The sequence below is a fragment of the Anomalospiza imberbis genome, unplaced genomic scaffold (genome assembly GCF_031753505.1).
Source record: "Anomalospiza imberbis isolate Cuckoo-Finch-1a 21T00152 unplaced genomic scaffold, ASM3175350v1 scaffold_127, whole genome shotgun sequence".
NCBI classification, from domain to species: domain Eukaryota; kingdom Metazoa; phylum Chordata; class Aves; order Passeriformes; family Viduidae; genus Anomalospiza; species Anomalospiza imberbis.
The window spans coordinates 70,543-84,453 of record NW_027099667.1 but is presented as its reverse complement, the minus strand read 5'-3'; the positions used below and the strand labels follow the sequence as shown (position 1 = coordinate 84,453).

The 13,911-nt window shown below is 50.8% G+C and overlaps 1 protein-coding gene and 1 long non-coding RNA gene across 2 annotated transcripts; both read left to right on the top strand.

Moving 5' to 3' along the window:
- Window positions 1–971: 971 nt before the first annotated feature.
- LOC137466023 (uncharacterized) lies at window positions 972–3,314 on the top strand. Its single transcript, XM_068177966.1, has 4 exons — window positions 972–1,087; window positions 2,016–2,053; window positions 2,479–2,601; window positions 3,134–3,314. Exons 1-4 carry the CDS (start codon window positions 1,012–1,014, stop codon window positions 3,278–3,280), a joined length of 384 nt encoding a protein of 127 aa, XP_068034067.1. The 5' UTR covers window positions 972–1,011; the 3' UTR covers window positions 3,281–3,314.
- Window positions 3,315–7,557: 4,243 nt separating this feature from the next.
- On the top strand, window positions 7,558–9,307 carry LOC137466022 (uncharacterized). The gene is made up of 3 exons (XR_010994949.1): window positions 7,558–8,046; window positions 8,632–8,769; window positions 9,159–9,307. It is a non-coding gene; the product is annotated as an uncharacterized lncRNA (long non-coding RNA).
- The last annotated feature ends 4,604 nt before the right edge of the window (window positions 9,308–13,911 follow it).

Sequence of the window (13,911 nt, the reverse complement as noted above, 5' to 3'; positions counted from 1 at the left end):
TCTGCCGCTTCACTGCCTCTTCCTCCCACCCTGCTGGGCTCCGTTTGGCTTGGCTGGGCTCCCTTTTGGCTTGGCTGAACTCACTTGGTATCAGTGTCACCACTCTGGGTTGCCTTGTTCTGCTGGAGCGGAAATACAGTCCCAGATGCCACCCTGGCCCTGATGGTTTCAGCCATGTGTCAGAGCTGTCACTTCTGTGCCACCCATCTCAGCCCCGTGTCCTAAGAAATACTGTGGAAGGACAAAACTGGGGGGGCTGGGGCTGGGGGGGGGAAACGGTGGTGGTGCTTTGGTGCCAAGGCCTCTGTGCTAGAGGGAGCCAGACAGAAGGATCCCCCTTGCATTTCCGGTCATGGCATTTCCCTGCTGAAATCCTACTATGGCTATGATGTACAATGTTTGGAAGAAATAGTGCTGAAAGATCCATGACCTCGTCTCTGTAGCTAGGAGAAAGCTCTAAATGCAATTAAAGCAGTGCTTCTCCTTGTTTGCTGCTTTCAAGAGCTGAGGAAGGTCCAGGTGGAACATTATTGGCCAGAAGCATTGGTGGCCAAAGACCACTAGCGTGGTTCCTCACCTCCTGGTCCCTTCTCAGTGCTCAGCTTCTCGGTGTGGGCTACAGGGGCTTAGTGTGTTCTTGGAGTTACTCTTAGATGCCTTGAGCAGCAGGTTCTGGACTAGGAGGGCTTTTTGTGTTGCTTTGTAGCAGAGGAGAGCTTTGCAGGCTTTTTTTGGCCTGAGCTGTAGAGAAGGCCTGGTTCTATGCATGAATTCACAAACCAGCCTAGGGTGGCTGCTATTGTGATGTCAGCGGCCGCATCCCAGCGTTGTCAAGGCAAAGTTGCTGTGCCGAGGCCCGGAAGGGCTCAGTGCGCAGAGCAGCTCTGTGGCACGCTCGCTGCAGGCGGAACCTGCTGATCGCCGAGGTCTCTGCCAGCAGGACTCTTGAGTATTTTTGTTTCTTCCCCACAGGCGTTGTCTGGTGCAGACTTGAGCAGCACTGCTCGAGCCATGGAGAGGGTGTGTGCTGCAGTTTGCACGGCTTTCTCCTTGGCTTATTCTGGGTACTTTTTCACCCACCTGGCACGTAAGTGGACTGTTTTGTTCAGTGCGGCATATGGAAACCAAAATGCCACCAAGAGGCCTTTAGTTGGGTAAAGCTGCTGTCAACAGCTGCAGCTAAGAAGGGGGTGTCTCTAGCCAGTGGGGCGCGGGGCAGCATTTGTAATGTAGCCTGCAGGGGTTCCGCTCCTCCCGTGGCATAGCCTGTGGCAATGGAGTCTGGAATCTCCCCAGTTTGCTGGCTCAAGCAAGACAACTTCCAAGATAGGAAGACTGGGAGAGCTTGACAGGAGTCCTTGTGAAAGCTGTGCGCTGCTCTCCAGGACTGAGGGAAAGTCCCTCAGTTCAAGTCTTCTTGTCTGCATTCCCTCATCCCAGGACGTGCCTGTGGAACTTGACACTTCCTGCGTGCTAGAAGAGCCATTTGTTCTGTGATGAAACCACAGACTCAGCTTGGAAAAGGCCTCTGAGATAGACATTTCAGAGGAGTTCTTGTGTGCTGCTGAACCCAGGAGCTGTTCCTGTGCTGTGTCACCACAGAACTGCCACCATGGTTAAGGGGGACTTGGGCAAAGCTATTTTGGGGAAAGGCTTTCAGTAAGCCCATGGCAATTGCTGCATGCAATCTCTTCAGAAAACTGAAGTACAGGAAAGAGAGGAGCTGTAGCTCCTGCTGGATGGGGTGGGGCAGAAGCTCTAATGCCTAGTACAGAACCACTCGGACTTTCTCAGTCTCAAGTTTCTATGGGTTGAGTGGCCAAAGAGGACAGAAGGTAGACACGAGGCAGTGGTTTGTGCTGTTGTCTTGCTTGCTGTGTGACACAAGGCTTGCTGCTGGAGTGACGTAGTGAAAACAGAATGATCTGTCTTTGGGTTGGAGACTTTCTGGTAGGCTTGCCCAGCACAGGCAGTTTTCTTACAGCATCTGGTTCTTTTTCCCTTGTGTGTTGCAGGTCACGTCACCCGTGCCTGGAGAGAATCCGGTCCTTGGGTGAGTGGGAAAGGAGCCTTTGGCGTTGGTAGCATTTGACAATTGTGGAGCAAGCTGTGAGCTGGGCCTGTTGCAGTCCAGCGCCAGCCTGCTTGGATGAATGGAAGTACAGTGCAGGCTCTTCGCAGAAGCAGCCGCAGCAGCAGCAGCAGTAGCAGCTGCAGGAGGAGTTGGATCCCAGGCTGTTTCCTCCAGTTCCTTTTCAGAGCTTTTAAGCAGCTGAAAGTGGGGTTGCTTGGTGCTTTAAGCCATGATGGAATTTCTCCTGTAGAAGAGAGTGCAGTCCCATCGAACTGGCCCATTCTACTTGAGTTTGAACAACTTAGAATGCCATTTCTGTGCAGATGATTTCTCCTTAGTGCATCTGGCTCTAGAGCTGAATATAAAGAAGGTTACCAGTCCCTCACACTGCTGTCTGTCTGCAGAGCCCAAAACCAACCTCTGAGCCTCCTCTGGCTGCACGTCTTCCTGAAGAAGAGGCCGAAGGGGAGGAAGATTCCCACCAAAGTGCACCTGCTGCCACTGCAGGGCCTGAGCATCCAGCATCAGTAAGTGGCACCTCGGGGTAGTCCTGTGGCTGGAACAAAGCATAGCTGCAAGTTTCTGGTCAGACAGCACCTCCCGTGCCTGGCTGAAGATGCTGAGGGCTGGAATCCTTCCAGCTCTTCCAGAGCACTTCCCCCAGCCTGTGAGGCCTGGAAAAGGGGTGTGGAACTTGGACGCTTAGGCATCGCTTTCCTACTGTTCTGACAGGGGCTGTGAATTTGTCTTAGCCAGAGACAAGAGGTAGCATTAGGATGTCTTGGGATGCTCCTGGGGTACAAGTGAAGCCCTTTGTGCCCAGTGGCTGTGCAGGCTCCTTGTCCCCAGTGAAGAGAGCAGTGCAAAGATGCAGTTCACAGCCTTGCAGGATATGAGGAGACACTGTCCCCAGGAGGGACCAGGCCCTCCCCACAGAACAGCTAAAGTCAGTCAGTAGCTAAAGGAACAGCTGAGTTGCAGCGGGGCCTGTAGCTGAATATACCGAAGGTTCTGAATGACAGGTTCTTTCCTGACCCTCATGCTGCTGTCTGCCCACAGAGCACAGGGGCAGCGTCAGCACCTGCTCTGGCTGCCTCTGCACCCGAGGAAGAGGCTGAAGAGGAGGAATCCGCTGCCAATGAACCTGCCCCTGCTGTCAGCCTGCGGCCTGAGCAGCCCACGTCAGTAAGTGCCTGTTTTGGCTAGCAGTGTCTTTGGTGTCATTTTGTCCGTCATGTAAAAGCAGCCTTTGGATTTTGCGCCTTGAGCTGGAGAAGTGGGCTGCGAAAGCTGAGAGGTGAAGAGCCCTGGGTGTGGCCAGCAGCGTCTTCCTAGGAGCTTGCATTTGAAATGGGATCGGAGGGGCACCTCCGACGTGCAGGCATGTTTGTGACCCAAATGAATTTCTTGTCCCAGAGCTCCACCTCCTGTGTCCTGGTACCTGCACGAGTTGCAGCTGAAGGCCCTGAAGAAGCCTCCAGTCCCCAAGCTGGAAACACAAGCCTGAGCAGCTCGTGCACCTGGAGCACGACTAGTTCCTCTGGCAGCAGCTGGAGCACGACTGGTTCCTCTGGCAGCAGAGAGCAGCTGGGAGAGAGGACAGAGGACAAGTGCCTGGCCATGCTGAGTATGTGCTTTGTGATCCTTGTCCGCCGGAGCAGTGCCTTGTGTGTGCGCGTGTCAGCAAGAGCTGTCCCACCTCCTGTTCCTCCTCAGCTGAGTGCCAGGTCCTGTGGCCTCCACACAGGACCTGCTGTTGTGCTTTGAGGTGGTGAGGGGTCCCTGGGGTGTTGCTCCTGCCTCTGAGGGCAGCTGGGCCTGGTTTGGCTTTGCCTGAGCTTCCCTCTATGCCAAAAAGAAAACAGAGGTTGTTTCTGGCTGAGCAGGAGGCTGTGACCTAGTGAATGAGTAGGCCTCAAGGAGCTCCTGTGGGGCCCAGCTCCTGTGGGGCACAGCCAAGGTCATCTTCAGAACTTAGCCTGGCCTAAAGGCTGAGGGACCTCATTCCTGAGGCCCATCACAGTAGGGTATAACATAAGCTGCTGCTCTTGAAAGGCAGAGGGGCATTGTTTAGGCAAAGTCCTGCTTAAAGCTGGAGATCTCGGCTCTGCTGGAAGCACTTTGCAATATTCTTCCTGTTCTGGAAAGGGCAGCTGTTGATAAGAATTGATTCCAGAACCCAAGATGCCTTGGATGTTTGCAAGGATGAAAGCTTTTGTTGAATGTCACAGAGTGTTCATGGCCAAGAACAGAAAGGTTTTGTTTTTCCTGCTGCCCTTAATGTTTGTAGACAACAATCACTTCTCCTGGTTGCAGTTTTCTGATCCCTGTCTCCTCTGACTGTTTCTCGATGTGCTTAGATTTTAGTGTAGACTTCTAGTTTTGGGCAGGCCATCTGTGCTGCAGGGCTGCTTCTCTTGCTGCTGTTGTTTTTGAGGTGGTGGTGGTGGTGGTGGTGGTGGTGGTGGTGGTGTTTCCCAGCTGACTGAGTTGAAAGGGCAGAGTGTCCCAGACAGTGGGGCTGTCTTTCTGATCTGCTGCAGGGTGGGACCTCTTCTGAAGTGAACATCTTTCCTTGGGATTTTTACAGAGATGCTGGTGAGCGAGGGAGATCCTGAGGCTAAGTACACAGAACTGGAAACGATTGGCAAAGGGTGAGTGCAGCCACAGCTCCTTCTTCACAGCGGGGGGCGGTGCATTTTGCTGGTGTCACACCTCCCCAGAGTGACAGCAGGCAAGCTCCAAAGCTGTTCAGACACTGCGTTAAGATGATGCCTGATGATCTCTAAGTACTGGTCAGCATTTATAGCTGAAGTGGCCAGAAAAGTAGAGCCCTTCCTGTGTCTGGTGCACCAAAGAGAAGCAGCTGCCAATGGCTCTGGACCCAGAACACAGCCGTCTAAGGATCCTCTATTTTGAGTACTTCTCCATTTGTGTGCGCAACAGTGGAAGCCTTTGCCTGCTCCGGCTGTGGCTGCAGGCTGTGGCTGGACACTATTTTCCTTGGAAGCTGGAGAAAGGATCTGTGTCTGGAGGCTTTCCTCCAATGGCTCTTACATGGCTTCAGACTTCTCAGAAGGCCTCAGTGGTGGTGCTTGAATTTGGCAGATAGACTCCAAGGAGAGGTGTGAGAAGGCCGAACCGGCATGTGCCTGGAAAAATCCCACACATGCACAGATACAGAAAGAGAAAAGGGAGAAAAGACCCAGACGAGAATCTGTCGTGTTCCATTTACTGTTTGCCCCGGGACTTTTTTTCCGCGGTTGGACCGCGGTGTCCTGCACTTGCAGGGACTAAAGGACTTCTTCTTTCTCTGCTGCTCTTTTGTTTCTAGGGGTTTTGGCACGGTGTGCATGGCAGTGGAGACTGCCACAGGAGAAGAGGTAAGCGTCAAGCAGCGCCACAGCTTCTGCAGTGCTGTTTTAGGACGGCATTTTATCTGTCATGTCTGCAAGGGTTTGCTTTGTTCTTGTGCAATGGAGAATGCCAGTGGTTGCTGGAGTAATGATCAAGCCCCCCAGAAGTGCCAAAGGTTTCCCAGCAGTTTTGCTCCATTCTTACCGGCACAAAATGGCTTCCTGCTTGCAAGGGGTGTGTGAATGAAAATGGGGATGATAAAGTAAGGCCCTGGGGGAAGACTGTGGGCACAGCCTGTGTTGTTAGAGCTTTGCGGTGGAGAGCTTAGACCATGTTTCTCCCAGGTTTACAAGGCAAAGGGTATCTGGCTCTTTGTCCTGGGAGGTGCCCAAGCAAGCGGTCTGATGTCCAGCCACAAGGCGGTTTGGCCCAGCCCAGCTCCATCATCCCATAATCACTGTCTCCGTCTTCCCCTTGTGGTCCTGCGCCACAGACTTTGGTTCACGGTTTTCCATGTCGTTGTAGGTGGCCATAAAGAAAATTAGTCTCCTGGAAGAGAGCAGCAGTGAACTGTGCCTGAATGAAATCCAGGTCATGCGTGGCAATAAGAACGCCAATCTTGTGACCTTTCTAGACAGGTGAGTGGTTCTGCTGTTCTGCCATGAAAGGTCATCCACATCCTGCAAGGCAGCGGTTCAACCGCTGGCAGAGGATGGAGCTGAAAGAGGATGGAGCTGTTAATTCCTGTTTCTGGAGTGATCGACAGCGTCTTGGGAGGAGATTGCATTGGGGCTGCATTAATCTTTGCTGGCATACCTAGTTTGACGTGTGCTTTCAAAGAGCGGACTTGGCCCTGTCTTTCTTGAGCCAACAGCCTCAAAGTTCCTGTCCTCTCTCCACATTGTTTTGTTTGGTTTGGCATTTGATTTTTTTTCCCACGGGTCTTATGTGCTGACAAAACACTGTAGATTGAGTTCAAGCCCTGGAGAGCATAGCCAATGATTATTGACTTCCTCCTGTCTTCTTCTGAGAGAGACACAGGAAGGAGAATCCATCAGGAAGTGCACGCATTCATCTCCAGGCTGTTGTTTCCTCCCTTCAGCTACCTGGTGGACGAGGAAGTCTGGCTGGTGATGGAGTACATGGACGGAGGTTCTTTACACGATGTCATTAGGGAGATTCGTATGGCAGAAGGAGAGATAGCAGCTGTCTCTCGGGAGGTAAGGGATGGTGCTTGTGCTTCCCACGGCTTGGTCGGGATGGTCCTTCCAAATGGGTGATAAGGAGAGGAGAGATTTCACCTTCCGAGCTTCCTTTCTGCCTTTCTCTTATAACTGGCAGTAGCAAGAGCATCGGAAGTGCCTGCCAGTGTCCCTGCCCTTCTTCTAGGGTGTTTGTCTTTGCCTCTCTAAACACTGGCCTGGAGCCTGTGTGCGCTGCGTTCCTTCCCATTCCTTCCGCATTCCTTCCTAAGAGCAAAGGTGCTGCTGGCACCATGTCAAGCAAGTGGCAAAGACAAAGAGATACTCGCAGGACTCTCACAGAGCTCAGCCTGAAAGGAGAGCCTGGCAGCCAACGTGGTGTTGGCAAAAGCAGCCACTGTTGTCTGGCTGGAGAGAGTACAGCCACGGCAGCAGTGCTCCTTGAGTCTGTGTTTGCAGGACACTGGCCAGAGGAACAATTGCCCTTTCTCTTTCAAAAGCAAACACACCCGCACTTAGAAAAGCACTGCTGTCCTCGTGTTGGAGCAGCAGGCTCTGCTGCCTTTGCCAGCAGCCTGTCTTGCCATGGCTCACCATCCCCCAGGAAGTCAGCCTTGCAGATGTGCCACTTCCCTGCTTGTGGGACGAAATCCACTTAGGCTCGTGTTGCTTTTTCCTCTCTCAGTGCCTGCAAGGCCTGGATTTCCTTCACTCCAAGCAAGTGATCCACCGAGACGTCAAAAGCCACAACATTCTCCTGGGCTTGGACGGATCTGTCAAGTTGGGTGGGTGTTGTTGGCCAGGCTCAGCCGTGGCGGGCTGCGGTGTGGGGCTGCCTTTGGGTGACTGCCGGTTCCCTGATGCCCGTGGCAGTGCAGGCTGCCCTGCTGTGAGCGCAGAGCACAGCCACAAGGCGCAGGGAGGTGTTGCTGGGAAGAAGGGGTAGGGGGTGCCTTTGGCTTGTGTGTGATCCTTCCCAAGCAAGGCAGTTGCAGTCTAATAGCTTCAGGGGACTAAAAGCCACTGCCTGAAACTGGGGGCTTTTGCTAAGTGGCCAATTCCGTATTTCCTCGGCTGCAGGCCTGAGGAATGGCAGCAGGGCCCCTTTGCAGCTGGGATTCCACACTGCCTTCTTGGACATTGGTACCGTGGGGAATTCTTTTGTTGGCTTCCCTAATTCACGCTGGCTTGATCAGAGTGGTTTTTTTCTCCTCAGCTGACTTTGGCCTTTCTGCTCAGCTCACCGCTGAGCAGAGCAAACGGAGATCGGCTGTTGGGACAACTTACTGGATGGCGCCAGAAATTTTCAGCAGGAAGCCCTATGGCCCCAAAGTGGACATCTGGTCCTTTGGCATTGTGGGGATGGAGATGGTGGAAGGAGCGCCTCCTTACCTGATGATGACCTCCCGCACGGTACGCTGCAACTACTCTCAGATACTGCTGTCACTCGGACAAAATCTGCTCCCATTCTTCTGCTTGGGAAGCTTGCTAGCAGCTGAAAATGACGGGTTCCAGGCTGCATAGTCTCTCGTGCTTCTTGTCCAGATTATCCCCTTGGCATTTGATCACGAACTGCACCAAAACCTCACAATGCCTTTTGCTTGATGGAAGCTTTGCCTAAGGGAGCAGTGAGCAGTGCTGAGCTGCATTTGATGGAATAATCCTTGGAAATAGTAGAGTTAGATAAAAGTCTGTCTTCCGCATCGCCTGTAGAGCTGGTGTCAGTGCTCAGAGAAGCAAAGGGTGCTTTTGCTGATGGAGTTGCTCCTAATTCCATCAGCCAATGAAATCAGGGGCCAAGGCAAGAGCCTTTGCATATTGGACTGGCTATGGCTGCCTCGGGCTTTGGGTTCTTTTAGTAGGGGCAGGAAAGGTATCTGCCACCCTCGGGCAGGGAGTAAAGAGCCACTGGAGAGCGGAGCTTGTCCGGTGGGGTCTGTGTGAGCAGTTTGGGGTGTGAAAGAGGCAGGTAGAGCGTGGCATTTCCTTCTGCTCTAGGTTCAACAGCTGATAAGCACCAGGGGCAGCCCGAAGCTGCAGAACCCCAGGCAACAGTCCGCTTGGTTGCGAGACTTTCTGCACTGCTGCCTGGAGACGGACGAGGACAGGCGCTGGTCTGCCCAGGAACTTCTGCAGGTAAAAGGCAAAGCGGCTGCCGGATGCGCCAGCCACCCACTGCCAGGGGCTCCTCATCTGCTCAAGTCCAAGGCCTCGGATGGGCCCCGCTCCTAAGAATCTCCAGTCTGGGGGGCTTTTCAAAGGAAAAGAGAGGAGAATCCTGGCCTAGGATGGGTTGGAAGGAGCCTTTCAAGGTCACCTAGACCAAATCTCCTTCAGCTGAAGACATCTGAATTAATGGATTTGTGGGATTGGGAGCCATGTTGGCCCCATGTAGCAAGGTCCTGGATGTGGAGACAGAGGTGCACAGAATGCCCTCCTTTCTGTATCTTTCTTGTTGCCAGAGAAAGCCTGTTTCAGCCTGGGAGGTAAGTAGAAATTAATTTCTTCTTTTTCTCTTTGGGCAGCATCCGTTTGTAACCTCCGCCGAGCCGACCTCCAGCCTGACGCCTCTGATCGTGGCAACGCAGCAGTTTATGGCCGAGAGGAGATTCTAGCCCTGGAAGAGGCCATAGTTGTTTATTCTACTTCCTAGTTCCTAGTTTCTAGCTCGTAGTTTGTAGTTTGTTTAGACTGATAGTGGAAATAAATAGGATAATAAATAAAACCTTCACTGTGTTGGAAGCTTCCCTTTGTTCTCACCCTGTCATTAAGGTCTAAATTTGCTTCGGAATGGTCAGGTGTTTCTTAAATGTGGGAAGAGCCATAGATGGGGTTTGTGGCATGGATTGGAAGCGGGCAGAAGTCTTGTGGCTTTGTTGCCGCCAGGCACAACCTGTTGTGGAGAGACAGGCTTGCAGCTGTGACTAGAGGAGCAGAGTGGGGCAAAACGGAGCAGAGCAGTGGTGTCACTGCTGGGGTTGCTGCTGTGGCTGTGGTTGCGCTGCAGCTCTTGGGAAAGGTTGGGAGTGTCTGTGTTGCTGTGGGCAGAGGGGGAGGGAGCCTGGCTTCTCCACAGGCTCAGGCACAGGTGAGTGTCCAGTGGGAAGGCGAGTTCTGCCACGGGAACTAAGGCCTACATGAGGGAGTGAAAACTGGTGCAGTTTGGATCTGCGTGAGCCACTGCGGAGGCCTGTGGGCCTGCTAGGGGACTTCTTGGGTCTATGCTCTGGAAGAACGTCCCCTAGACTTTAACCTTTCTCACGGACTCCTGTTTTTTGTCTCAATGTACGTTTGATACCTTATTAGTGATATCCAGTGATCATATAGGGGTTATTGAAAATCATTTACTTTGCGATGTTTGGTGGTAATTGAGGGTATATTTGACGATCACTTAAATTTAAATTTTAGTTGCACAATATTTAACCGATTTCCTTTCCCAGTTCTCGTATTCCATCCCCCGCTTCCCTGAACCCACTATCCCTGAGAAGGACAGGACTGGAGATGGAACCTGCTCAAGAGCACAGGCCAGCCACCAGCCATCTGCCATCTCCCCTCCTTTTCTGTGCCCTTGCCAGGACGGTAGCGGCCATGCCTCCCCGGATTCTACCCTAACCCACTTTGCGACAGCCCCCAACCCTGCTCCCGCTTTCCTATTGTATTAGCAGTCCCCGATTTTTGTTGTAATTCATGTTTCAGAGATTACGGACGTAGGCGACCCCCAGAAGCCAGCCGACCCAGTTATTTTATTTATTTAGGCAGGAGAGCCGGCACCCTCCGTACAGCCTGAGGAAGGGCTCTGTTGCCCCCACAGGAGACCCGTGCCCAGCCCCGCCGTAAGGTCCCCCACAGGCTAGTCCCCCACAAAACCTCTCCTTTTGATTTGTGTGGTTGGTGAAGGGCACCAGGGGAGGGTGCCACCACAAGTCCTTTTGATTTTCTGTTCTCTTTTGTTTTGTGGGTAAGTGAGGGGGAATGAAGTGACGGAGAGCTGCCTGGGACTCGGGCCCTCAGAAGTGAGGGGAAATGAAAATTGGATTTACTTATTGTTTAGTTATGCTCCGCAATATCAACCCGCCTGTTTCTTTAATTCTCAAGTTTAGTTAATGTCTATCAAGTATTGTGTTGTTTTTAGTTAGAACAAGGTTATTATTTTTACTACGATTGTTAGACCTTTCATTTTAAATAAAACCAAAAGGGGGCAGTTGTGGGAGCTTGTCCTGGAGGGGATGGGCCATGCAGTGGCCACACATCAGACAATCAACGACCAACACGAAGACTCGGGAGAAGAGAAGCCACAACGGATGACACCCAGAGAATTTATGGTGAGCATATCATGAAGAGTAAAGGACTCTGGGACTGACTGGGAGTGGCCATGCAGATCAACAGCCGGTGATTGGCCAGAAGGCTTCTGGAACTTGCCATGAAAGACTATATAGATGTATGTATATCTCTATCTCTATCTTTATCTCTATCTCTATCTCTACTTATAGCTGAATCTATAGCTATAGCTATCGCTATAGCTATCTATATCTATGTAATCTATATCTCTATCTCTATATCTCTATCTCTATCTCTATCTCTATCTCTATCTCTATCTCTATCTCTATCTATCTATATCTATATCTATATCTATATCTATATCTGTCTACCTGTGTTGACCTCACTTTGGCATCTTCTGAAGCAGCCTCTTTATGTTTTGTTTTGCACCCTTGTTTGTGCCCTTTTATTTATGAAATATCTTCAGTTTTGGCACTTCAGTTGTACCCGTCTCTTCTCTGTTGCTCTGCCATGGAGCACACCACAGTTATGCTGCCGAGACCGGAGAGTTTCCCCTCGCGCCCCACGGATGCCCGGGGTGTTGTTGCTGATTCTTCTCTGGCCGCCCCACTGCTAGCTGGGTCGTGTGGGGCAGAGAAGGGAACCGGCACCCAGAGAGGGATCATTTCAGTGCCTTTCAGAAAATGACAGCAGAGCAACCTTTCTCAATAAAGCCATCTGAAATGACTTCATTGTCCTAGTAGTCTGGATTGTCTCAGGGCTGGGGATCAAAGATATAACAAAACTCAAGAGGCTCCAACCTCCCCAGCATCTCATTTCAGTCAAGGCTGCCGACCAAATACCTTCCTGACTTTACCTAACGCTTCAGTGGTTCTCAAACCCAAACTCTTTCTTTCTTCTTGTCTTCCGTCAGCTTAACCACTTATGCCTTCTTGGTCTACAGCTGGAGAGAGTTTTCCAGCTGCCACCTCTGCTCCTCTGTCAGCCCCTTTTCCTCCTACTTCCAGGAAGCTCCCTTCCTTCCTTCCAGGGGCCACCCACAGTTCCACATACCTTTCTTGTGCACAATCATGCTCTACACACCACCTACCATTATTACACCTACTTGCCTTGGTGGAGTAATTTTGTGCTTTGCTCTCAGGAGACAGGAAGAGGTCTAAAAATTTGCCTAAGATAAATGTAGGGAGGAATTGTCTCTCCCCACTGTGGCAACCAAAGAGAAGATACAAAACTTTTAAAATATTGCTTGCAACAAATGTATCTAAAACCTATGCACGTAAATGTCTTAAAAGGTAGCAAGATAAAAACATGTAAACACTCAATGCGGTGAAGAAGAGCAATTCTTCAGTCCTGTCACCACTTCATCTTTCCGTGAAACACCTCTAGGAGGAGAAAACTCAGTCCCATTTGAACCTGCTTCAGACCGAGGAACTATCCCCTTGGTATTCTTTTGTCTTCTCTGCCACAGAAAGTTTTGGTGATCCTTTCATTAAACCAACAAAAAAAGCCTGTAAAAAGAAACTGAGAAGACATCAAGAAAGCAACAATCGCCAATAAGCCTTATTTGGCAAAAGTTATCTTATTTAAATTATCCACTGCCGTAACAATACTGATGAGGATTCTTAGCACCATGTAGGCAAACCAAAGTTAGAGTAGCCAACCATCCTTTTGAGACCTTTTCAGTTTTAGGTGACATGGGCTTTTGGTCGGATCTACACGTTCTGTTCCATTCTATTTTGCAAATTTAGACTGCAGTCCATAAGCCAAAATTTCTTTTCCACGGGTCAGGTAGTATTTGTTCTAGGTGTGTGATGTTAGAGTGGTCCTCAGGGAAAAGGACATGGCTCTCTTTTCTTTCTTGTTCTCTTACCCCTCTGGCACTCAAAGCCATACTTGCTATTATAGACACTAGGTACAAGCTCCTGCTAGCATGGTTAACTAATTCAGGAGCAAACAGCCATGCTGCCATACTAGGGACATTGCTCTGGAAATGGGCAGAAAGATAAACCATGGAATGCTTTTCACTTCAGAAATGTTCCATTGCAGCTTTATCTGCAGCGGAGTTCCATTTACTGTACTGTCCAGTACAATTCCGTGCCTCCAGAGCTAACGTTAAGCACATAATTTGGGAGTCTTGAGCTGTAAATCTCACAGCCCTGGCATCAAAAGTCCTTTCGCTTCTGGTGAAGCGGCTCTGTATTCCAGGTCTGGACATACACCCAGTCTCCTGCCTGGTGAGGATATACTTGAACATTCAGGGTTATTAGTGAGACCAAAACAACCAACTTGCATGAGGAGAAAAGCATTTTCTCCTAAGGATTCTCCTACAGAGTCTCTAGTGGCAGCATTTCGGCCTCCAGCCTCTGGTGGCAGACAAGGCTCAATACCCACTGCTGCCAGAAGGAGACGCTGCAGGAGCAGTCTGCAAAGCTTCTTTAAGAATACAAGGAAACGGACTCTCCATTTAGTCCCCATTTTATTTCCAGAAAGCCTCTTAGGATGGCTGAATTCACCACCCTCTCGCAACCCAATTTTGGAGGTGGTCCCGAGATTTTGTTTTCTTAATCTTGATCCTTAAGTTTTGAACTAAATTACAATAACCCAGAAGAAGGGAAACGGGACATCAGCTGTTTCTCATGCATTGCTTGGGGCTTCTCCCCCGCTCCAAGGGGTCCAAACTCTTCACGCAACAGATTGTTCCCCGGGCAAAAGACCAGGGCTTTTCACCATGCGCTTCTTTCCCAAAAGGATTTATTTCATTCCCCCCCGCCCCCCGCCCCCATTAGCAAAATTCTCAAAACATTCTCCATTTCTCTTTCTTTGGGATCATTGCTAATTTTCCCGTGTAATTCAACCACTTCTGTTGCAGAGGGAGGTACCACTACCCTACACTGCCTCCTGATAAGCAAATTGCTTCTTTATCAGCCGGCAGGGCTTGGGATGAGAAGGAGGGAAGAAGATTGGCTTTGCTGAGTCGAACCTCGCCTCCAGAGAGCGGAG

Bases quoted from the DNA above. Each gene is read 5' to 3' on its own strand.
- LOC137466023 (XM_068177966.1), top strand. From the start codon at position 1,012: ATGGAGAGGGTGTGTGCTGCAGTTTGCACGGCTTTCTCCTTGGCTTAT. The intron at 2,054-2,478 runs GTGAGTGGGAAA...GTCTGTCTGCAG, and splicing joins GGAGAGAATCCGGTCCTTGG to AGCCCAAAACCAACCTCTGA. The intron at 2,602-3,133 runs GTAAGTGGCACC...GTCTGCCCACAG, and splicing joins GGCCTGAGCATCCAGCATCA to AGCACAGGGGCAGCGTCAGC.